The 26,501-nt window shown below is 36.1% G+C and overlaps 1 protein-coding gene across 8 annotated transcripts in view; it reads left to right on the forward strand.

Moving 5' to 3' along the window:
• LOC138707363 (ATP-dependent helicase brm-like) overlaps positions 1 to 26,501 on the forward strand; it is a 233,327-nt gene that overhangs the window by 97,021 nt on the left and 109,805 nt on the right. For all 8 annotated transcript variants that reach the window (XR_011334196.1, XM_069836654.1, XM_069836649.1 and 5 more), the window contains 3 exons: positions 12,011 to 12,168; positions 17,352 to 17,529; positions 22,884 to 23,126. Coding sequence is in view for 7 of the 8 variants with exons in the window: in XM_069836654.1 (XP_069692755.1) it covers positions 12,011 to 12,168; positions 17,352 to 17,529; positions 22,884 to 23,126 (579 nt within the window). In the remaining variant the exon portion in view is untranslated. The remainder of the gene's footprint in view (positions 1 to 12,010; positions 12,169 to 17,351; positions 17,530 to 22,883; positions 23,127 to 26,501) is intronic.

Here is a 26,501-nt window from a genome sequence, read left to right on the forward strand (position 1 = left end):
GATGGGAAGGTAATATTAAAATGGATTTGAGGGAAGTGGGATATGATGATAGAGAATGGATTAATCTTGCTCAGGATAGGGACCAATGGCGGGCTTATGTGAGGGTGGCAATGAACCTCCGGGTTCCTTAAAAGCCAGAAGTAAGTAAGTAAGTGTTCATCAAGCAGCAGACACTCTGGATGTTGATGGTGAAAGTATTATTTTCATTAATGAATTTAAATACTATTATAGTCACAATCATGCCATGGTATGAAAGAAAAATTTCACAACCTCGAGCGGGAATCGAACCTGCGACTTCCTGTTCTCCGGTCAGGTGCTCTACCACTGAGCTATCGAGTTCGTCTCACGCCAAAGGCTTGGAATTATCCTTTCATACTGGCGACTCTGTTATAGAGTACTGTCCATAGCATCTGATCTAGTCAGCACTGCTTATGGGTTGAAAGAAACTTTACAAATGTAATCTTCATCTTACGATGTTTGGTGATGTATACACGTCCGTTGATGTGACATATTAATGAATTTAAATACTATTATAGTCACAATCATGCCATGGTATGAAAGAAAAATTTTCCATATGTCACATCAACAGATGTGTATAAGTCACCAAACATCGTAAGATGAAGATTATATTATTTTCAATTTATACCAGTACTTTCACATCTGTACAGTGCGAATGGAGCAGTTAAAACAGTATTGCAAATTTGTAGACATTGAGTACAAAAACCTGTTACTGTTATCTCATAACAAGACAAGGTGGTTGTCATTATTTCCAGGCATCTCTCGACTCATTCACATGTTTTCAGTTCTCAGGGCATTTTATCTCTCACTCAATAAGCCACAAAAGTTCTTTGAAGACGAGTTAATGAATTATATTTATTTCATTTGGAGTCTCTTATGAGTATGTTTCACTCGTATATTTCAGAACTTGAAAGGGAAAATAATTCAGTTGTGGAGGTTCTGAAAATTCTCATTCATGTTCAGGATATGCTCACTGTTACGTAAGAAGAACAACTTTATGTCTCTCAAAGTTAAGAGTCTTCTAGAGGAAAAGCATAAGGAGGGTCTTGATTCCAGGTGTCACAAATTCTGAGTTGAAGTAGATTACATATATGACTGTTGCATAAAATATTTAAAAAAAGGGTTAGAGCCCTTGAAAGAGATATCGTGCTCCATTTGGATGTCTTTTAGTGAATCACTTGACTGGGACAAGGTACAATATTCCATCAAATTTCTTCTGGATAGGGATGTCTCCATAGATGATGTGAAGTGCTTTGATCAGTTCTGCAACCTCAAGAAATTTGTGAATCAACACAAAGATGAGTTAGTTAGTCTTCAGGCACATCAGTATTTTGAGTCCTCTAACATTGTGTGCCACTTACAATTTTTTAAGATTGCACCGTTTGTTTTTGGTATTGCATCACATAATGCAAACGTGGAACACATTTTCTCTTTAATTCAAACTCATTGGAGCAAAGAAAGAGGAAACTTATTTGTGGATTCAGTGTGAAGTATATTGCTAATTCAGTATAATTATAAGCATGTTACGTGCATAGAATTTCAGAACTATCTTTTAAGTAATAAACAGATCTACAGAGAAATATGCTTGGGCCAGTCAGCATCATAAAGATGGACAAAGTGCATCTCAAAGTGACAGATCATAAGATAATTTTTTTGTAACAATATAGGATACCAAAGTATTGTAATTGTGTGTTATTTTCATGGTTTTTTGTGATTTATAGTTAGACTCGTGGCTATAAAGATTAAATTATAACCAATTTATTTGTTTGTATTATTATTTTGTAACTTAAGGTTAAGAAAATTACTACTAGCAATATTTCTCAGCTTCAATAGTCTACATGCTATACATATATCACTATTGTACATGATCTATGATAGCGATCTATTCAGAAGTAGGTGTCAATAAAGTGTCCTCTTTTTTGCTTATCAAAATATGGCAACCCTAGTTTACTGTAATACATAAATCTATAACTTATGTCATTCGATCAGTCAGTGTCATAAGCAAAAAATTTTAGAATCTTTGTATCAACAAGATTGTCAAACTACAGTTCATACTTTTATGTATAGATGAATTTACTGGTTGAATTCTGATGTTGCCTTCCGGTATCTGAGAGTAGTGTAATGCGAAAGTTTCGTTTCATTCACAATTGTAAAGATTTGTGTGGATATCATATAATCAATTAGTACTCTAATACTGGAGATTAATACTAACAGTATTCTTCTCATTATGACCATTACATGAGGTTGAATTTTTACATTTACATGTATGTTTTTGGTTGGTTGCCATGTATTTGATCATTTAGACCAGTCTGGTGTGAATTTCATTTCTGAAGTAGGAGCATTTGTAAGGCGAAATTCATTATAATTACGATAGAATGATGTTCAGCAAAGTTGAACGTAGACATTGGCATCAAATGACCAGTAAATTTTGCTTGAAACTATTTCATTTTTCTGCATGCTATTAATCTTCATTAAACGGGAAATTAGGGATAATATTGAAGAAAGATAACAGTGATAGTAGAGAAGGAATAGTAGATTGCAGCCAGGAATGTTTCTAAACAAGAGTAATGTAGACAAGTATTTCATAATAGTCAGAATGGGATAGAGGGATGATAAATAAAGGGAAGTTTTTAAGATATTTCATAAAGGATAGAGGTAGGAAATAGTAGATTAGAGTAGAGATTAAATGAGGCGTTCAGAATCAACATGATTAACTCCACTTTTGGTTATTTCAAAGTTTATAAGTTGGCAATGTATTAAATTGACCATATTTTCAGTGCTCAATGTGATTTGCTCCATAGTTCAGTAAAAAGCCCACAGACTGCAGTATTCTTCTCGACTACATCACACAATTAATAGTGTGTGTTTAACTTTAACCTTGAATATCTCAAAATCTTTGGAAAAGGAGTTAATCATGTTGACTTCTGAATGCCTCAAATGTATATATTGGAAAATAGAAGGAGAGAAGGATGATAAGAGAAAGAATTCAGGGTGTGTTGAATGCATGTAATTAATTGTAGTGTACAGAAATATGAGGAAACCACTACATGAAATCTCTCGTGTGATGAATAGTCATTTCAGTGATTTTTTTTTATCTCATCTTCAGTATCAGCAGCACAGAGTTTCATGTACATTTTATCACAGTATGCACGTGTATATGACTGAGGCAAACCGAATCTCAGTTTGAAGTTCTCACAAAATACTGCACTATATGTACTGTACGTAGGGATACACTATTTTTCGGATATTTCTCTTTGAAAAGGTTGTACATAATTGTGATATTTAGGTTTGATGACAAACATTCTTTGTGCACTTTACCAGGAGAGTAATGACTTTCTTGTTTGGCAAAAGAAGAAATATGGTCCCTTATATTTCTCTCACTTGGTCTTTAATGGCTTGGGGACGATTCCTGTGAATTCCTCGTTTGTCACGTACATCTTCATTGTTTCTAAGTTTATCAACTAGCATGTGAAGTCTCCTGAGTGTCACTTTCAATTATCACATACCGTTTTCTGACAAACGCATTCTGTTGTATTATCTAGAGACATATGATACGTTGTTGCACACTTCGGCGAGAAATATTTTCAGGAACTTTCCTTCTTTTAGGCTCATTAATTTTCAAAAACTGATTGAAAAGAACGTTAACTGTTCATTGTACGATAATGTGCGAAAATGATCAGACAACTGCACTTTTTGGCAACAAAAATTTTCCACACTGCAGCCATGTTTGCAACTTCAGTTTCGATCCTACAATAAAGAATTTTAGAACAATTATAATATTATATTTAAAAAATTAAATGCTATTTACCAATATTAACAAAATTTTACTAATTTACAAGTGTACAACAGTAGAGTGTCACATGGTCTTAACTTAGTGTATTCTATTTTGCAAGCAACAAGTTCAATATTGTACATACTACGTTGTTTCACCAACCTCATTTGGACGTACTACATTCCTGGAGCTTGTATATTCTTTTCCAGTCTCTCTGCATTGCGCTTTCACTGTACAATATTTTGTTTTCATTTTGTTTTGTTTCGTTTCGTTTCTTGCCTCTATTGATGTTTATTTGTGCAAATGGTGACAAACAAACTGCTCTGGTATCTGTCATCTTATGTTCCAAGGTAGGCAATTTTCGAGTGAAAAGATAGATGTATAAGACAAAGAGTATAGAAAGAGAACATGTAATACAAAGTTGTTACATGGAAAACAGCCATTTACAATTTTTGTATCTTACAAAGTTGTTTCAGATGATGCTTCAATTAATGTTAAACATGTAACTTATAGTTTAAGTTGAAAGATGGTTGTCACAGCCATTTCGAGTGTTGTGACTTGAAATGCATCTGCTTATTGCTATCATTCTGTAATGTAAATTGAATAATTATTGATAAGAAATTAAAAATAGTGTTGAAAAAAGTGATTTATAATTAGATACTTTATGGATTGAAAAGTTTTTATACTTACGAGTCGGCAATGTTCCTAGGTTGTTATCAAGTCAGAGGTACCGGGATGATTGTGGCTTACAATTTAATGTTGCAATGTCAAGCATATGCTCGCAGATGTAATATATTATGAGAAGGACTATTTTCTGTGTAGGTTGTATAGAGGGTTCCATAAATTGGATAACTCTTCATTTATCAACATTTATGTTCATGTAATTGTTAATGGTTTTTAGTGTTTTGAGTATCTGTAAACACATGATTATTGTTTATAAGATGAGTTGCAAATTTAGATTTTTGTCTTGTTTCTAAAGTCTGCTTTGTGTTCATTAAATCTGGTTTTAAAGTTCTGTTTAGTCTTACAGACATATTTATTGCTGCAGGTTTTACAATTTAACATATAAGTACTGCCCTTCCAATGTTTGCCAGTTGTCTGTAATTTATTGTTTATGATATTATTCAACTTATTATTGGTTTTCAATGCTATATTAATGCCTTCCTTCCTAAAAAAGTTACAACTTACATTAGAGAATGATACCAAAATGCAGACACATTGCAAGCTGTAACACTAGAAACGTCTATCATCTCAAAATATACATGTTTAACATTAATTATAGTTGGCTATGTAGCGATTTTAAAAAGATTCAACATTTTAAAATTTGATTTTAACACCTATATGAATACGTACATTGTCTTTAACATTAACAAAAACAATGTATATATATTTGTAATATTTCTACTGAAATAAGTTATAATTATAACGGTTTCGTAATAATAATTATGCTTTATTTTTTCTGGCAGAGTTAAGGCCATGACGTCGTCCCTTCCACTCAACCAGAGGATAAAAAAGAAATACATGATAATATAATTTTAATACAAAACAAAGTTACAGGTGTACCAAGGACAGAAACGAAACAGAAGAATATGCATAAGCCAGAGGGTTATTGAACTTAATTAGTTACTTGAACTAGATGATAAATTAAATTACATGATTACTTTATAACTAGTTACAATTGTGAGTTCTAATATATACACTGGGACACTGTGCATTCTAAAATAAGATGTTTCACTTTGGACTTAAAAGCATTTAAGATCGAGCAGCCCTTAGCATCTGTAGGTAATGAATTCCAAGAATGGATAGTGTCTATTGTAAAAGATGAAGAATACGCGGAAGTTCTGTAGAGAGGGACTGACAATAGAGTGTTGTGTTGAGACCGGAAATACAGATTATGATGTGTGGATAGATTATGAAATCGTGATGCAAGGTATTCAGAGGTTGATATATGCAAAATCTGATAGAGAAGAGAAAGGCAATGCAAACTGCGTCTGTCAGCCAGCCGGAGCCAAGACAATTCATTGAAAGATAGTGAGATATGATCATAGAGAGATTCATAAGCCAACATTAAAAAAAAAATTAACCTTGTTTTTTAACTTGTATATCCTTAGGTTAATAATGTTTGACATAAAGTGATGCATATTGTATTGTATCGTATTAACAAATTGGTGTCTCATTGTAATCAAACACAAGTCTCCTGAAGCTATGTGATCTCGGATTATTCGGCTTAGATTGGGTGAGCTTTTTAGGAGTCGGGTTGGCATTAGCCGGGTAGTCCTGCGGTTCAGTGTAGAGTGGGGAGCCATGGGCGGTTATTCCCGTGGTAGGGGCATAAAATTGCAGCTCACCTCTGGTGTAGGACTTGCCGTTAGGTGTGTAATGCCCAGTTTGAAGGGTAACTTGCGTGAGGTGGGTTGTTTGGGATCGGGCTGTGGGGAGCCCCCACAGCCGGTACAGACCATGTAGTATTTCCAGATGTCTTTTTCTTTCCCCCCCCCCCCCCCTCGGCAGGCTGACTGACGGTTCTGTAGGGGGGGGGGCAGTTAAAAATGCCTCTCTCGCGTTCCTTTTCTCCTCCAAAACAACGAAAGCAAGAACAAGGAAAAAGTAGTGACTGGTGCAATGGGTATGGACTATGGAAAAATGAAAATAAAAATACCACCTCTGAAATTTATTAGTATCACTTTGGATGGGACGGAAAAAACAATGAACATTAGCCCATTGTATGTGAGACGCTCACTGGACAGTCAAGAATGCAACTAGACTTCGCAATGCAGCCTACTGGTTGAGTCATTATCTCCCAAACAAAGTGAGACGCTGCTGAAGGCGAAGTCGCTGGGGTCTTATCCTATTACTCTTAAAATAGAACGACATGCCTCGCTGAATACCACGCCGGGAATGGTACACACGGATGCTTTGGACGATTTCTCGGACGAAGAGATACAGCAAGAGATGGCAGAACAGTCCTTGTCGAAGGCTTACCGTTTGTTACATAAGTGGAATGGACTGACTTATCCCCTCAGCACTGTGTTCTTGACCTTTGGAACATCTGTCCTACTGAAGTATATATTTGTTGGGTATGAGCATATGTGCCAAACAAAATGTGGTGCTTTAGGTGCCAACGGTTCAGACATACACAGAAACGTTGCACGAACATCATATGTGCACGGTGCGGCAACGGTGACCATGGGGTCTCCCCATGTCCCCACTCCGAACACTGTGTGAATTGTAATGAGGACCATACCTCAAACTCTAAAGACTGCCCGAAATATGTTATAGAGAAGGCTATTCAAGAACTTTGGGTAAGAGACAATATTACCTTCTTCGAGGCTCATAAGCGTTTTCTCGATGACGAAAAGAAATGTACAGAAAAGTCGTATGCTTCAGTATTGCAGAAGGCAACGAAGGGTATTAATGTGGCAACATGAACACCATCTCTTGAAGATCTATCTGGGAAGCGAACTGAGACCGCAACCCATACCTATGTGGAGCTGCCACTCAGACTGACGAGTCAAACGACAGCTGTGGCCTTGAAATCAGGCCTTATAAACCAAAAAAGATAGTTGCTGTGACGTCCCAGACAGATTCGACACCCGTGAGGATGTCACGACATCGCACTCCTCATTGGGAAGAGAAATTGGGAACACATTCTCGATCGAGGTCACGGTAAGGAGGGCGACATACTGCAAGCGAGTCGCCAAATTCGAAAACTAAGCTGTCGCAGTCAAAGGCACAAAGTCATAGAAGAGAAAATCCCCATAAAACCACCATCATGATTTAGCTTCTCGTGATAATTGATATTATACAGTGGAACGTGAATGGTGTACGGAGCAGATATTCAGAACTACAACATTTGATCTATCAAGAGAACAGAACTCTGCTATTTTATGTCTTCAGGAGACGCATCTCCGACCTGAAAATTCCCTGAATATCTCGGGATACTATGTTTACTGGTATGATCACCTTGCTGGTATTCGTGCCAATGGAGGTTGTGCCCTCTATTCTGACAAAGTATCATTTTCTCTGTCATAAATATTACACTCCACATCAATGCATAGCTGCCACAATAACTCTACTAGCATTCAGTTTTCCATAATTTCTATGTATATACCCCCTGATACACCTTTCACAGTAAATGACATTGAAGATATTCTGTCGCAGGTACCTGCTCCATATCTGTTAGTGGGGAATTTCAATGCATCCCACCACTCTTGGGGCTCTAATTCCGATGATAATAGAGGAAATAAAATAGCAGAGGTATGTACCCATCTAAATCTCATTACCCTGAATTCAGGAGAAGCAACACACTTATCCTTGGCTTACAGTACTTTATGATAGACATCTCCATTTGTAACCCAGTTTTTTCCACGCATTTTGCGTGTTCAATGATTCATGACCTACATGATAGTGACCACTACCCCATCAGGATGCGTATGCCCGTTTCATGTCCTGTGGAATCTCTCTCTCCAAACTGAGTTATTAAAAAGGCAGACTGGGCCGGATTTTCGGAGTCCATTTCATTAAATGATAACGGGCTTGAAAGTGTTGGCTCTGTAGTAGATCACTTTTCAAATGTGGTGATTCAGTCGGCAGAGTTGTCTATCTCCCCAGTCGTCCTGCATGCCAAAATGCTTCTCTGTCCCCTGGTGGATGGATGCCTGTAGAGATGCAATGCAAGACCGCAAATGTGCCTTACACCAATTTAAGCACCATCCGACCCAAGAAAATTTTGTTCAGTTCAAAAACTTCGAGCCAAAGCTCATCACATTGTGTGCGATGCTAAGAAGACATCCTGGACAAATTAATTACTTCCTTGAGAAAGAACATTCCAGCTAATATTGTATGGGACAAAGTCCATCGAATAGTGGGGAAACATAGTTCTGTAATTCCAGGCCTTTTGAACCATGGCATAATGACTACCAGTCCCATAGAAATTGTTGAAATATTTGCTAACACATTTGCACAGATAAGCAGCTCAAGAAATTATGACCTGGAATTTGTAAAAATCAAAGATGCTGCGGAAAAACGAAACCTGAATTTTATATCCAATAACACAGAATATTACAATGCACTGTTCACATCCGAGAAGCTGGAGGCGGTACTAGACACATTTCCTGACACCTCTCCTGGCCCTGACAACATCCATAACCGCATGCTTCGCCATCTTCCACCAGCCGACTAATCCTTTCTGCTGGCAATGTATAATAGACTCTGGACTGAGAGGATATTTTCATCTGCTTGGAGTTCTGTCATTGTTATCCTAGTCGAGAAACAGGGAAAGGATCCATCTTTACCTGGAAGCTACAGACCAGTTTCTCTCACCAGCTGTGTATGCAAGGTTATGGAAAAAGTGATAAGTAAATGCCTGATGTGGGCACTTGAAACGGAAAGGCGATTATCTAATATCCAATGTGGTTTTCGTAAGCACAGATCAACTGCAGACCATCTTGTTTGGCTGGAGACTGCCATTAGAGTTGCTTTCCTCAAGAAGGAGCATCTTGTGGTAGTTTCCTTTGATTTAGATGATTGGGGACTTTGTGGCAGTCTACCAATGTTTATTTCGAAGTTCATGGCAGAGCGACATTTCCGAGTTCGAGTAGGCACCACACTTACTAACAAACACCTCTAAGAAAACGGCGTTTCACAGGAATCTGTATTAACCATTCTTCTTTTCTGCATTGCGATCAATGAAATTGCCCACTGTTTAGGTGGACGAGTATCTTCTCTGTTGTATGTTGATGACTTCAGTTTGTATCACAGCTCCGATATCTTTCATCTATCGGTCGACAGTAGCAACTGGTCATCAATGTGTTATCAAAATGGGCTGGTCACAATGACTTTAAATACTCCACTCTGAAAACACAGTATGTTCACTTCTACAACCGTCGTGGACTTCATCCACATCCTGAACTGCGTCTTAAAGGATTGGAGTTGCAATATGCAGACACTGCGAGATTTCTGGGCCTTATCTTTGATTATAAATTAACGTGGCAGGTGCATATACGTGATTTGAGAAGGCGTTGTGAAAAGTCCTTAAATATTTTATGCCTTTTGTAGATGTTCACTGGGGTGCAAACCCTTACAGTGCTTTTACGCCTTTACTGTGCTCTTATTCGATCAGAGCTGGATTGTGGCTGTTTTATTTATAGCTCAGCAATTAAATCGAAATTACGTCTTTTAAATGCTATCCATCACCATGGGATATGACTCACTACAGGGCCTTCCAAACTAGTCGGATAGAATACCTGTATTGCGAAGCAGGAGAACCATCATCCCTGTATCGGCGATATAATTTGTGCTCATATGTTGTTAAGCTCTGCTCACTGCCTGAGCAAAATACTTACGACTCCTTTCATCATTCAACTCTTTACTGCTGATACAGTGCAAAGCCACAGAGACTTTGTCCAGCTGGTTTCTTGAACTGCTCTCTGAGCTTGACATCCACCTACCACCAGTTCACACACTGGAATATTCCACAACTCCGCTGTGGATTATGCGACTTTCCATGTTTGATGTAAGTCTGAGTCGGAGTTTTAAGAATTTTACACCAGCTTTTGTTTATAGACTTCGTTTTAGTGAACTTTTATCACGGTTCTTTAGTTTTTACTGATGGATCCTGGGTGAATGATTGTGTTGGTTGTTCCATCATTGGAAATGGACAGATATTTAAATATAAATGGAGCCAATATGCCAGTGTTTTTACTTCTGAACTTCATGCTTTTTTAGAGTTTTATTTTTAATTAGAGAACCCCGGAGCGGATGCCTTATCTGCTCCGACTCTTTAAGAGCCATTCAGTCTCTGCAATGTTTAAATTCTGATGATCCGCTTGTGTTGAGAACCCAGGAGCTTTTCCACACACTTCTAAGTTCTGATTCTGAGATTGCAGTAGTGTGGTCATGTAGGAATTCCAGGAAATGAAGGCGTGGATGCTGCAGCAAGGGACGGTGCTACGAATGGTCTGCACAAGAGGGAAATAAATTATGAAGCAGGAAGAATATTGTCAGAGTTTGGGATTTGTCAACAAGAGTGTTATGACACGAAGTTTTACTCACCCGATTGAGAATTGGCCACTGTCGGCTGACACATGGCCACCTACGTGGCGAACCTCAACCGCAGTGTGAGATACCTATGTCATGTACCAATTATGGTCAAACATATTTTATTGCATTGCAGGAAATATGACTGTGACCATGGGCAATATGGAATTCAGCCGACTCTACATGATGCTCTTGCAGATGATTTTAATTGTGCAAATACAGTTCTGAGATTTTTATCGAATACAGGACTTGACGGGGTGTTTTAGTTTTTATTGACTCATTTTGCTTATCCTCTGGACCCTTTAAATCCGGAGATTACATTTGCTGTTTTATATATATTTTTAACATACTTGACATTTCGGACTTTTTGCATCCAAATATTTTATAAAATTTTATTGTTTTGAAATATGCCATATAATTTATCTCTGGTGGTATTTGTTTTATTATATTATTGTTTCTTTTTAAATACTACCTAGGGTCTGAGAACTGCTCACTTTTATGATTTTTTACGAATCACCGTGTGGATACTGTATTTGTGTACCTCGTTTTTACTGTGGCAATGTGTTTAGTTTCGTGTTAGCATTTAGCTTATTGTATTGTTTATGTTTTTGTTTTTGAAGAATTTTAGATAAAGATGCAAATAGCCAGGAGTAGTTGACGCGCCCTTTTTAAACCCCACTAACTAACTACTTACTTTTCCAATATGGACAATCTGTCATGTGAATTACGCTTAATGTATAATGCAATTATTTTCGTGTTATTAGTACATTTAAATTGTTAACCTCTTTCATGGTCAAACGCTAGACCTGAAGATCCTCAAATAAGAGTGAAAATGTTTGTCTTTATAAAAAGCTAAAATAAAACACTGAAATAGTTAAACCGCAGATGGAATCCTCATTTACTTCTTTATATTCACTGTCATTTTCATCTAATTCTAAATTTGATATGCAGCATGTCGTATTGGTTAATATAATTTTACATGCTCTACGTAGTAAAACGTCATCTTTTCTCTCTCTCCCCCCCTCCACCAATGATGGCATAAAAAGTTTAATTTCAGTTTTAGTCATGGCTGGCATAACGAGTTTAGTCAAAATAATGTCTCCTTTTCTTAAAGAGCTGCAAGTTTTTTTCTTAATATCCTTCATTATTCGTGTGTTTTGAGTATTATTGATGTATTTTCAGGGCTTGGAATGGTTGGTCTCTTTATACAACAACAACCTCAATGGAATCCTGGCAGATGAAATGGGTTTAGGAAAGACCATTCAGACAATTGCCCTTATTACTTACTTAATGGAGAAGAAGAGGGTCAATGGACCTTATCTCATCATTGTGCCATTATCGTAAGTATGTGAATAAGCTCCTAATTAAAGTGTTTATGATGTAATTGCATAACTGAATGGCTGATATAAACAAGTGTCTAGTTGTAGCATCCTGAATTTCTGTTTCGCCCACTCCACAGCCTTCTAAACCAATGCGTTGTCTTTCAAGCATCAAAGTATAGGTGGGAATGGTCTGTCTGGAAATTTTCGGAAAGATTCCACTGTAATCGTATTGCCTGGTGGGAATGCTAACATGATAAATGGGTGTCTATAAGTGATAAAAAGGAATTACAAAATACATTTTTAAACTTGTGGTATTCTACAGAGTGTCTAGAGATAGAGTGGACCACTTCGGCAGCAGCGGCCTTGCACCGAGTGATAGTTCCCATATCTAATGTCATGTCAGGGTTGCAGTTCACAGCTGCTCGTGGCAAGTTCCGTTAGTTGAGTTGTATCTGTTGCAAGACCTGGCCTGTATACAACATTAATAGTTTATTTGCGTCATCAAAAATCAGAAGCACGTCAAATATAAATAAACAAAAATTATGCAAAAAACATATAAACAAAAAAAAAAATGCTTATGGTAGGGACTAATATTTCGTCCACAAATCACCTGCATCAACAACTGCCCTCATTCTGCATGACATGGAGTCCACAAGATTATGGAATAGGTCTACATTTGTGACACCTCCTCCCACGCATCTAGTACTCTGTACCACAATTCGTCTGCTGTTCATATGGGTAGTTCTGCCCAATTAGAGCATAGGATCCTTTTCAATCTAGCCTGCACATTTTCAATCTGATTCATATCAAGTGAATTTGGAGGCCATTCGAGCAGGTCGACATCAGGTCTCTTCGTAAACCATCTTTGAATGCAATTGGCGGTGTGTACTGGGTGGTTCTCCTGTTGGAACACTAGTGTTCTGTCTGGTTACCGTTCTCACGTGGAAGGAATCATTACATTTGCCAAAATGTGTTCATATACTGCCGTGGATGCATTCTAGAGGCCCTGCTCCAGTGTATGACATCCAACCCCAACACACAATGCTCACACGACCGGACCTAAGAAGTTGTCCCACGAAGCGTTCATCATATCGGTGGTCATCCATACAATATACATAGGCAGAGCCATAAGTGCTACTGGAGACAACTACCTCGTCGGAGAAAATTACATTTCTCCAGTCAATGTCCTGCTGGATAGTAACATAAGCTAGACGGTTCGCAACATGGTCCATTTTCAAATGTTCTTTCATCGCAGTTCAACGAGACCTTTTGCCACGCTCTCTGAAACGTCTCCTCATGGTTAGTGGGGAGCATGGAAAGTTGGACGCAATCTTCAATTCAAAGACACTTCGAAAAGGGTGGTTTTCAGCTTCTCTGATTAAGATGGCATTCTCTTCTCTTGTAGATATGTGTGGTCGACCAGGAATTGGATGATTCGAAATTTCATTGTTCTCAAGAAATAATTTTGCCCACCTCTTAGCAGTTGTCAAAGGGATGCCAATCTCTCTTGCTGTGCTCAGTGCAGAGTAACCTACATGAACTAGAGCAATGAGTTGTTGACGCTGTTGCTGTCTGTCTGCTCTGAAGAGTGATGACGAGACAGACTGTGATGAATATAGGTAAACAAAAAATACAGAAAGCTAAACTCCAATATGAACTGAAGAATGGTAAACAGTATCACTTCAGTATTGCCATTATTAAAACAAATAGAACTAAATTCTATGTTTACAATGGTAACATGTTTTAATGTTGTAGTTAAACATATTTTTAAAAGCTATATACTCAGGGACAAAAAAAATTCGAACACTTAGTGTTCAAGGGCACTTCTTTTATGTCAGGAATTGTTAATCAAAGGTCCAGTAAGTTATGAAATGTAATGGTTTTTAAAAGATAAAAAGCACATTTAAAAGAAAGAATAATGAGATTAATCATAAATACACTATTAGAAATAAAATTTTTTCGTCAGGACCCAAAGGGTGTAAAACCAGTAACAACATTTTTCAGCTGTGGCTCAGATGTTTCGTGCTTGTAACATTGAAATCACATTTTTAGTAACGTGTGTTACTCCCTCAGCATTGAGTAACTGCATCCCTACGTCTTGCCATGCTTTGAATCAGTTTAGAAATGGCTTCTTGAGGAATGTCTTCCAGTGCTTAAAGAAGTGCTTGTTTTAACTCCTGTAAGTTTTCTGGTGGTTGCTGCCTCTTCCTAATATGCCGTGCCAGCATGGATTCGTGTCAGAACACCTTGCTGGCCATGGTAAAACATAAATCTCCACTTCTTGCAGATAATCTCTGGTAACGTGAGTGACATGTGGGCGTGCATTGTCGTGTATTGGAAGAAAACCATTGCCTATATATGGACCAAATGGCACCACATGATGGACCAAACATTCATTTATGTACCTATCAGCTGTTAAATTTCCATCTACGAGCATTCATAGACACTCCTGCCCAAACCATCACTCCACTATCTCCAAATGGCAGCCTCTCGGAAATACAACATTACGAAAATCGTTCCCCTCTCCTTCTCCAAATTATTTCACGTTCATCAGGTGAGTGTAGATTGAAATGGGACTCGTCTGTAAACAGAACACAGCTACACTGTTCATTTTTCCAGGCTCTATGATCCTGTGCAAAACACAATCTTTCAACGCGATGCATCCTGAGTAATCTTGGACCAGTTGCAGGTTTAGCTGATATCAGTCCACTTGCTTTCAACCTTCTTCTAACTGTTTTGGCCGATATTGGATGTCCATGCATGTCAATAAATCCTTGGGCTACCATCGTTGCTGGTTGGTTGTGCTCCCTAAGAACTGATAACACCATGCGCCTGTTTCATTTTGAGTTGTGCATCGCGGACGACCTGAACCTGGTTTCCTGGTGTATTCTTGTGTCTCTCTAAAATGTTTTAGGGCATCCTGAATTGTATTTCTAGGCATATTCATGACATGTGCGATGAAACATACACTGCGTCCATCATTTAGAGCAATGGCTACAGCAATATCTTTGGGTCGCATTCTTTAAAAAGATAAAGTTTGACTACCAACTTACACTCAAAACACTGATAACATGTGAAAATTAAACAAATAGTGACAATAAAGAACAAAAACACAGACACATATTCTGTAGTAACTGTGACTTTCTACAAATAAATAATGGCTTGTTTACACTAATCCATGGTAACAAAATGACCACAAATTGATGAGTATTAGATTGCATGGCCTACTAAAACTCTGACTAACATACATGTAAGCTTTCTTTTTATAAAACAAGTGTCCAGGTTTTTTTTTGTCCCTGAGTGTAGATCAGATATAAATGTAGATGGTTTCATTAACAGACAGGAATGTTGCCCGAGGGAGGGGTTGTGTTATTTACTAAACAGGCCATGTTGCCACTTGGTACTTATGTAAATGGTGTTTACAAAAACCTATTATGGTAAATTTGTAATGTAAAAATAGGACTAACGTAGATTCGAACCCACTACAACCAGTGCTATCTGGTTTAGACCATGCTTAACCCATCTACACTACAATGGCTCATACTTTAACCCGTCGTACTACATAGCTCTCTCGTTCATCTTCGTTTCGATAAATTTTGTACCCCGTTTCGAAGATTTAGTATTTATCAATTTTATTGCTACTTCACTCTTCACGTCCACACCTGTGGAGTAACTGTCAGCGCGTCTGGCCGCGAAACCAGGTGGCCCAGGTTCGAATCCCGGTCGGGGCAAGTTCCCTTTTTGAGGTTTTCCCTCAACCCAATACAAGCAAATGCTGGGTAACTTTCGTTGCTGGACCCCAGACTCATTTCACCGGCATTATCACCTTCATTTCATTCAGATGCTAAATAACCTAGATGTTGATACAGCATCGTAAAATAACCCAATAAAATAAAATAAAAAATTCACTCTTCAGAGGCCCTGATGTAGCTAGAATCAACCCTTCGTTTTATTTTATAACATATTTTAGAACAAATTACATCACATTTACATTGTGACCTGTAGCTTCAAGGAGACAGGCATGTGCACTGTTCTGTTTCTGGAACTTAGACATTTGTCGCTGGCACTTTCTTTTTGAACCTTATTGTACAAACTTCATTCAGTAAGACATTAATGCATTACCTCGACCTTTCATTACTTACATCTCTTAGTTACCCCGAAGGTTCATTGCTGCCCTCACATAAGCCTGCCTTTGGTCACTATCCTGAGCAAGATTATTCCAGTCTCTACCATCATATCCCACCTCCCTCAAATCCATTTTAATATTATCCTCCCATCTATGTCTCGGTCTCCCCACTTAAATATTACACCTGACACAAATAAGGAACAAATTTAACATTCATATAACCTCTGTGGTGGCTGAATGGTCAGACCTTCAGACTCATGTAGGCAGTGCGTGTTCGATTCCCAGTCAAGTCTGGGAATTTGTCATTGAAAAAATCCATAGTGACACTTGTGGCGGACATGGTCGCAGTTGGGGTTTGTCCCGGAGTTCTCCCATTTTTCCCCACATTAGGCATTTACATCATTCCGTCACCATTTCTCCATTTCGTTAACATTCTGTAGCATTCCCCGAATGCTGGCTGGCGATGCATGGAGGGTGCTGGCGTAGGGATGAGTGGGGTTGCCTGCTCGAAACCTGGGCACACAGAGAGCCTTAGTGTGGTCAGTCAGTGTGGATTTGGGAATGCATCACCAGAGGGTCAGTGCAATAGATCTTAACAGGTCGCAGTGCTGGGCCATAGTGCCACCCTTCGTTAAATTCAATTCAATAACATTCATATCTACATTTAAGCTCTTATTATTCTGAATTTACATATAGTACTCATTGTAACAAGATTGATGATTGAACTGTTTCTAACTGCTTTGTGGATTATATGGTCGTTTTAGATGGCTATGAAATGGTGAACATGAATAAAATAGACTGTCATTCCATGGATACTTACCTCTTGATGGTTCTGAGTATAGACGGCCATAACATTGTGATCTTATAATCTCTCCAGCTTGAAATATTTATTTAATGTAAATTGGTACGGTCGTAGAAAAATCATCGTTTAACACGCATTCATAAAGTCATCTTTTCGGCCCTTGTGAACTTGTTTCACAAACTTTACACTCATGCCAAAGAGAGAACCTTTACGAACTTGTCTCATAAATAACTATTTAACTGCAAATGAGCTCATTCTATTTTTTCCGAACAGTACCCTGTCCAACTGGGTTTTGGAGTTTGAGAAATGGGCTCCTTCTGTGGTTGTGGTGGCGTACAAGGGCTCTCCTGCTATGCGTCGTAACATACAGAGCCAAATGCGTGCCACCAAATTTAACATCTTGCTCACTACATATGAGTATATCATAAAGGACAAGGCTGTTCTAGCAAAGGCAAGTATATATAGTTAGAACTGTGTTACCGGTACCTATTTTACAATTAAAAACTAATAACTGACATAGATGTAAGTTTATTTCATTTCATATGCAAATGAGGTTACAGCTTTCTTGTAAAGATTAATTTTTTTGGTACTACAAAATTAACTGTTATGATTACCATTGGTTATCAATGGAGGAAAATTCTCTCTAACGCTGGGGATCGAACCCGGGTCCCAGTTCTATGCACTGGGCACTCTAACCACTGAGCTATGCTGAGGCTCTGTCCACAGCACCGGATCGAATCTCTGTAAGGGAAAATACCAAAGGAGAGGGATTCGATCTGGTGCTGTGGATTGGGCTTCAGTGTAGCTCAGTGATTAGAGCACCCAGTGCATAGAACTGGGAACCCAGATTCGATTCCCAGAGCCAGAGAGAATTTTCCTCCATTAATAACGAAAGATACTGCTTGCTATATTTATTTATTTTTTATAGTGCATTGTTGAAGTTGTAACAAAATCACAATACAGTTCATAATTTTGCCACTTTGAAATTTGTACTTCGTAAGGTGCCTTAGTATGGTGAAAGGCTTTCAGTGAGCTAAGGACTGTGGAACAGATAATTTTCCAGAATCACTTTTTGAGATACAATCTGCCTCTTTTCAAATGGGTATTAGTGTTAATGGTAAAGTTAACAAAGCAAGAGAGGTGTTTTTCTGTTCATCTTCAGAATCTGACATCATACAAAACAGAGGCAAAATCATGATTTAACCCACAATATTAAGGTATTAATATTGAAGAGAATAAATTTTTATGAATCCAGTGAATTGCTCTACTTATTTTTGGTATATTCATAATTCTGCTGTACTGATTAGACACTTTGCGTATGGAGTTTATGTAGTTTGGATATGGTTCCAGAATAGCCAGAAGAAATTTATTTCACTCTTACCAGTCCACCATTGCAAGTAGCTGATCATTTTCTTGTCAAATCCATTTGTATTAATCCCATAAATGTACTTCATATATACACAGGGACATCATTTTATTTTTACTAACATTTCTAATATTAACCTGGCTATACCTTTGGCTTAAAGGTTGTGAACCGGAAACGCCCCTTCCACTGGAGTTCAATGATACTGGCGTAAGATACAAACAAATCACTTTACTAGGTATAGGAGGGATGAAAAGTAGTTCATCCATTTACGTAAAGTAGGAAATATCGCAATTTTGAGTTTGATAATTTTCATTAGGTTTTTCTTTAATCAAAATACAGTAAAATATTAACAATAAGTGTTTTTACTCTCGAACTGAGCTGTCCGTTCGGACGTATTCATTATGCAGTGCATATTATACTATCTATAGCACATTAGCGTACAATATAGAGAATGAAGTTAAATTGAAAAATAATCATAATATGGATATTTAAACACATATTTGAAAATGATAGCCGTTCATTTCTATACAGGTTTCAATTCTTTTTTGCATATTATCGCACTATATACAGTACTATTGTACCTAATTCCAATTACCAGTTTCGTCTTTCGTACTACTAACTCATGTTGAAATAATTCTCTACCAACTCTATAAAAGAGTACCTTACGTACAGTATATTCAAGCTTCACTTCTGTCCGATCCGAAAAGATAAAATTATTCAGACATGCTATTTATTATCCGTTCAAGTGGTTTTGTCGAGAGTCGTAGAAAGGAGGGAAATCACGCAACAGTTAATTACTTAATGAGGCCTTTTTATTTAAGTTACTTTAAACAGTTGTATAATATTACGTAGACGTTCAATTCCTAACAGAAATTAATGTTTTCAGAAAAGAGCTAAGACAGCCCTGCCACAAAGGGACGGGCAGAAGCGGGTGTGGGAAACCGGGATGCGACATAAGCAAACGGACGACAGTACCTGTGCGAGAATATGATTCAATATTGAAAGCGAACATATTTCTGGAACGTACTATACTCACTAACTCAGTACTGTTTGTGTTTACTAAGACCGTAAGGCGACTTTGACTGTATACGCTTGGTTCTGTGTGGAGATCGGTTGCAAGTTCACTAGTAGAGGGGGTGGGAGTGAAGTACATTAAAAAACTCAGGTACAATAAAAATTGAAGGAAAAATAAAATGATGTCCCTGTATCTATAAATTTTTCACAGTATTTCCTATTCATATCTCATTTATCTATTAAACCAATTACTGGTAAATGTGTCTATACATATTGGCGGAATATTTCTGTTATAAGTTTCCTTTCTGCTACCATTTCTTGTTAGTTATTCCTATATAACCAAGTTCTGTTAAATTCTTTCTTTCTTTCTTTCTTTCTTTCTTTCTTTCTTTCTTTCTTTCTTTCTTCCTTCCTTCCTTCCTTCCTTCCTTCCTTCTGTTTGTACCCATTTTTCAGGGTGTGAACAGGTCAAGTCTACTGATGAGACAGAGGAGAGAGCATCTCAATTGGACGTGAGCATTTATTTTTCACATCACTTTCGGTCTCTTCAACATCACTAAATTCGTAAATTGTCTTGCTTCGTTAATATTAATTAACAACATCACTATTACTCTTACAGTGAAAATGTAGTATTGTATTGTATTTATTAACATTCCATGGTATTCATACATTGCTTTACAGCTAGAATATAGAACAAGTAAAAAAACTTAATACTATTATAAAGTCTTAATTTATAGTCACAGTCTAGATGAAATATATATACAGACGAGATTTACAATATAGTCTACTAGTACAACACATAGTTTTAGTATCAATTTCATGAATTGTTATTGAATGTCATGAATTCACCTACAGAATAGAAGGCGTGAGAAATTAGGTACTTCTTTAATTTGGCCCTAAATAATCTTATGTTTTGAGTTTCATTTTTTATATCGATAGGGAGGCTATTAAAAATTTTTACTGCCATATGACGCACTTCTTTTTGATAGCACGATAGACTTGCCGATGGAGTTTGAAAGTCATTTTTTTGACATATATTTATGCTATGAACTGTTAAATTAGTTACAAAGTTTTCACGATTACATACGAGGAAGACTATTAATGAAAAGATATACTGACAAGCCATGGGCATTATTTGTAGTTTTTTGAAAATAGTCCTACAAGATTCCCTAGATTTGGCACCTACTATATTCTAATTACTCTTTTTTGTAATAGAAATATAATGTTACTATCTGTGAAATTTCCCCAGAATATTATTCCAAAACTCATTACTGAGTGGAAGTATGCAAAATATATTGTTTTTAAGGTACTGATATTTACTATCTTTTGCATAGTTCTAATAGCAAAACAAGCTGAATTTAGTTTGAGGGTAATTTCTTTAATATGATTTTTCCAATTTAACACATTATCGATTATTAAGCCAAGAAATTTGGTTGTCGTTGTTACTAATAGGGATCTGTTGTTAATTATTGCGCTAGAAATTTGCGAGGTTGAATTTGCACAGGATTTAAATTGAATTATGTTAGTTTTGTTACAATTTAATACCAATTTATTGACTGAGAACCAGTCACATATTTTGAAGAGAATTTCCTCTGTTGAAGATTGGAATGTGTTGGAGTAATTACTATACTTGTGTCATCTGCAAATAATATGGGATGACCTACATCTTTTATTAGGGGGGCAAGATCATTTATAAACACTAGAAAAAGTAGGGGACCTAATATTGATCCTTGAGGAATTCCATTATTAATAGTTCTCCATGTCGATGCAGATTTCATAGTTGTATTGATTTCAACTTTCTGTTTCCTAACTATGAGATATGAGTGAAACCATTGGTGTGTAACACCTTTAATTCCATAATAATCTAATTTATCTAGCAGCATTTTATGATTTATGCAGTCATATGCTTTGGATAAATCACAGAAAATCCCTCCAACTTGTTATTTTTTATTAACTGCCTCCAGAATTTTGTCAGTTAAACTAAATGTTACATTTTCTGTGCCTTTATTTTTCCTAAATCCAAATTGTTCTGGGACTAAAATGTTGTATCTTTCTAGATGATGATATAATCTTTTATACATTACTTTTTCAAAGATTTTGGAGAAGACTGGTAGAAGAGATATGGGTCTGTAATTTTCTGGAGACATTGTTTCTCCCTTTTTGAAGATAGGAATAACCACTGAATATTTTAATCTCTCAGGAAATATACCATTGAACATTGAATAGTTACATAAATGACTTAATGGCCCAGCTATAATATGTGAACTCGCTTTTAATATTTTGCTTGTTATTTCATCATACCCTGAGGAGTTTTTTGACTTTTGATTTTTAATAATTGCAATTACTTCTTGTTTGTTTGTTGGAAATATTTGAATATTTGGGAATTTTGTCGGAAAATATTGTGTTAAAGAATCTAAACTGTTAGTAACATTATCTTGGGGGATGTTGAGGTTATCAATTATTGTAAGAAAATATTTGTTAAATATATTTTCAATTTCATTTGGGTCTGACGTTTTTGTATTGTTAGATATAAGGGTATAGTTTGTTACTTTACTTTTTGATCGTCCACTTTCCTTTTTGATTATGTTCCAAGTTGTTTTAATTTTATTATCAGAGTTTTGTATTGTTGTATTATAGTGTAATTCTTTAGCTTTTTGAATTACTTTGTGTAACATTTTTTAATAATTTTTATAGTATTGTTTTAAGTTTGTATCATTACTATTTCTGCTCTGTATGTATAATGATCTCTTGGTTTTGCATGAGATTTTAATACCTTGTATAATCCATCTATTGTTACATATTGTTTCATTTTTATACTTTACATGAAAACTGGATTCAAAAATATTTAGAAATGTTTTATTGAAGCAAAAAGAAGAAGAAATAGGCCACAGTGTGAAGTGGCATGCATCAGTTTTTGCTGTTCAACAAAGTGTGTAGCACTTGTTTGCAACTAGGCCACTGTTTGATATAAGTGATTTTGTTTCATTTTGAACATAATTTGAAGTCTTCGATCCTTTTGTACAATTATTCTATGTCAAGATCTAACTTTAGAATTCTATAAAAGTCTCAGTTTTGGTCAGAATGTTGCTTAGATTCCATCTGCTTCTTGGTCCATGATGAGTTTATATTGTTTTGTAATTCTTCAACAGGAATCCCTTTGTATCTGTGAATCACCCTAAATTGAGTGGTTAGCATAAATTACATTGATATTTTCTTAGGTGTTCAGATGTCTGTAATTAGGCTCATTATATATTTAATTTCCTAATTCTGTGATATAAGTTCTTGGGTTACATTAAATTTTTATTCATGTTCTTTGTCAGGTATCAGTAAATAAGGAAAATTGTTTTAGATAAGATTAATTTCAAAGTTAAGTTATTTTGCTTTAAATTTCAGATTATTATATTGTGTTATCCATTCACTTTCAGTTACGGTGGAAATTCATGATCATAGATGAGGGTCATCGCATGAAGAACCATCACTGCAAATTGACACAAGTATTGAACACTCACTACCTGGCACCACACCGCTTACTTCTCACTGGTACACCACTGCAGAATAAACTTCCTGAACTTTGGGCTCTTCTTAACTTTCTACTTCCATCAATCTTCAAGTCAGTCAGCACTTTTGAACAGTGGTTCAATGCTCCCTTTGCAACAACAGGAGAGAAGGTATATTGATGTTGACCTTAAAATATTTCATAAGCTGCTTTTATGTGGTATGAGCACACACACACACACACAGATGCTGTTGATATCATTTTAAAACTTTCGGATCTGGTCCTACAGGATATCAAAGCTTTCGCAGATGTATTGATCAAGGAGCTAGAAATACATCAAACCATTTCCTGTAAAACAAAATAAGTTGGACCCACAAATAGGTTCTAAGTTAGGAAGAATTGAGTGCATGTACTAATTTAACTTTAACTTCGGAAACAAGTTTTCCTAATAACTTTTCACTAAAAATAACGCAAAGTGACAGTCTACTCAAAATAGACTTCAAAATTTTTAATCTTACATAAAATGAAATGACATATGAGAAATTAAACTTATACACTGTATGTTCCCAAAAACTACAGTTTAAGAGAAATTAATTATTGTATAGGTATGAAGTTATGTTTCCAATGAAATATTTGAGGCTTAATGATATCTACATGAATAACTGTGAAATAACCGCAACCCTAGCCACTATGGAAGTAGAGAAAAAATTTCATGAAATTTTTTCTGTGGAATCTTTGCTTTTAATGTACCAGTGAATCACAGAAGTGACTGCACAATTTGCAAGTGAGGCGTGTAGTTGCAAAATCAGATACATCACTTTTTTTCGAAACTGAGTTAATGTTATGATTCATATCTTCATATGATTCTACAACTGCTATAGCACTATTATGCTCCAAAACCAGATACATCACATGGATTTGTATGATGAAAGAATAGCTTTCGTTGCAAATCCAGATAAGTCATGTGATGTGTTTTCAAGGATTTGCACACACGTTCATTGCGCATCAGTATAGTTCCTGTGCAGAAACAGTTGAAAGATGTCATCATTAGCCCTGACGAGTAAACAGATATTTTCTCTAATTTTGGAACAGACATAACTTTGTCGGATAAAACATATGACTGGAAAAAAAACTGTTTCCAATATAGTGCGGCCACCAGCTCAGTGGAACTTTCCATGTAAAAGGTTTTTCTTTCAGTCGAATAAGAAGAAGGATGACGTCCTAGTGAAGGATGAAGTTCACTACAGAAGTGAGTCTGGTCAATACAAGAGCATTTGTTACAAGAACAAAAAAATAAAAAAATATTGCATCACCAAGCATAATAATGCCAGGAGTACAAGTGTGACAATTAAAAATATATGATGCAACTGGTTTGCTGACAAAACATTTTGGCTATGACTGGAAATCACTTCAAACATTAGCTACTATGCACGTATTGTTAACAGACTGGAAAGCTTGGATGAAAATCAGATTTCTTCTAGGAATGAAAAAGAAAATGTGTGTGACTATGCTTGTGAAATAGGTGATCTGGTTGTTTAATAATAATTTAATTTCTTTTGTGATGAAACAGTGGGTTTAAAATAATACACTGTATATAACAGAATGGTTTTTTACTTTCAAACCAAGATAATTCCTTTTATTAATTTACAAACCCATATAGATCACAGAACAATTTTCAAAACCAGATACATCAAATACATATTCTTTATTATCTATTAATTATGCAATAATATCACTGCTATACGTCATGGAACATTACAATATTCCATAACAAACGTATTCTCCAAGTATTCAAATTTTACCTCTTGGTGTATAGGAAATATACATTTTTCCTTCATACTGAAAAATTATGTTTTAGTGATGTATCTGATTTTGCAACTAAATGCTTCAAGTGTTTTTGTGGCAGTTTAATAAAATTTAAATTATTGAAATTTTCTGATTCGATCTGCTTACTTAGTTGCAATGTTATAAAGGTAAGGAAAGAGTAATTTTTTATTGTACTGTAATATGGGGCAACACAGATATGTGGTAATACCGATCATTTATGTTCTTCGAAAATAAAACTTCCCTCAGGGGTACAAAATATTTTATATGCGAATGTTGGCATGCATGAAAAAGTAATTACTTGTGCAAAAAGGAACACTCACTCTGAAATACTACTTCATTGTTTCTTGTTCACGTTAACACTTGTTCAAAACTTGAAACTATATTAGTTGAACCATTAAAAGTGTTGTGCAAATCAAGCTTTCAGATATAACTCCCTGTAAAGTTGATTTGAATAATTTCGAGGGAAAAATTGTTCCTGGGCCACGCATCGAACCCGGGACCTTTGGTTAAACATACCAACACTCTACCAACTGAGCTACCCGGGAACTGTACTCTGGTATATATATTTTATTGTATTTAGTTCTTCATTGTAGTTGTCATTGTTCCGTACCATGACGCACAGATTAATTAATATACCAATGAACAATGACAACTACACTGATAAAATATATAGCACAAGACAACGGATATAACCCTAACATAATAGACACACTAATAAAAAAAGGCAAAACAAAAACAGAACAAACCAACACAAACATCACGCGAGAATAAATACATAACATTAACATATCACAACACCAATACATACAAAATCGCAACTTCATTCAGAAAACTAAAATACAAGATAGCATATAATACAAATAACACAACACAGAAATATCTAAATAATCACATCAAACATACAAACAAATATAATTCAACTAGTGTTTACAAATTAAAATGCAATAGCTGCCCAGATTTTTATATAGGACAGACAAGAAGATCCTTTCAAACAAACTACAATGAACACATTAAAGCTATAACTAAACCCTACATCACATCAACTTACGCAGAACATATTACCAACAACAATCACGACTACAATAACATGGAAACAGATATTGAAATACTACACATTACACTAAAAAGTTCACAATTTAACATATTAGAATCAATACGAAATATACAAGCACACAATAACACACCCACAACATATACTTAATACAAAATTACAATTCAATACACATACATTATTCGACACCATAATACATGACACACAAACAACCACCTCCCACCATAAGAGCAATACACCCCACCCCTACAACTGATGAATGCAGATGCCGAAAATCAAGATCAGCTGAAACAGCAGTAGTTCATAGGATACTGAAGATGACATCACACCGATGTCGAAACGGGACCTGTCTGTCATAGGTACATAACCTATGTTATATTATAACACTAATATAGTTTCAAGAAATATAACTGTAGAGAAAATAATACGAGTATAATTTAGATTATTTCAAGACTGAAGCTGACAGAGAACAGAAGGTAAGTAAGAGCTGCATTTAACTGTAACAGTGTTAATTACTTAAAATTGTTTAATGACATGTTAAAAGTGTTAAAATTTTTAAAAACGGTTATGTACCTTAAGGCTCGTCTCCACTAATAAACATTTAACAGCAACATGTTAAATATAACGTGTTGAATTTAACATGTATATAGACATTTCAAGTTTCATTTG

This window comes from Periplaneta americana, chromosome 10 (genome assembly GCF_040183065.1).
Source record: "Periplaneta americana isolate PAMFEO1 chromosome 10, P.americana_PAMFEO1_priV1, whole genome shotgun sequence".
Taxonomy (NCBI): Eukaryota; Metazoa; Arthropoda; class Insecta; order Blattodea; family Blattidae; genus Periplaneta; species Periplaneta americana.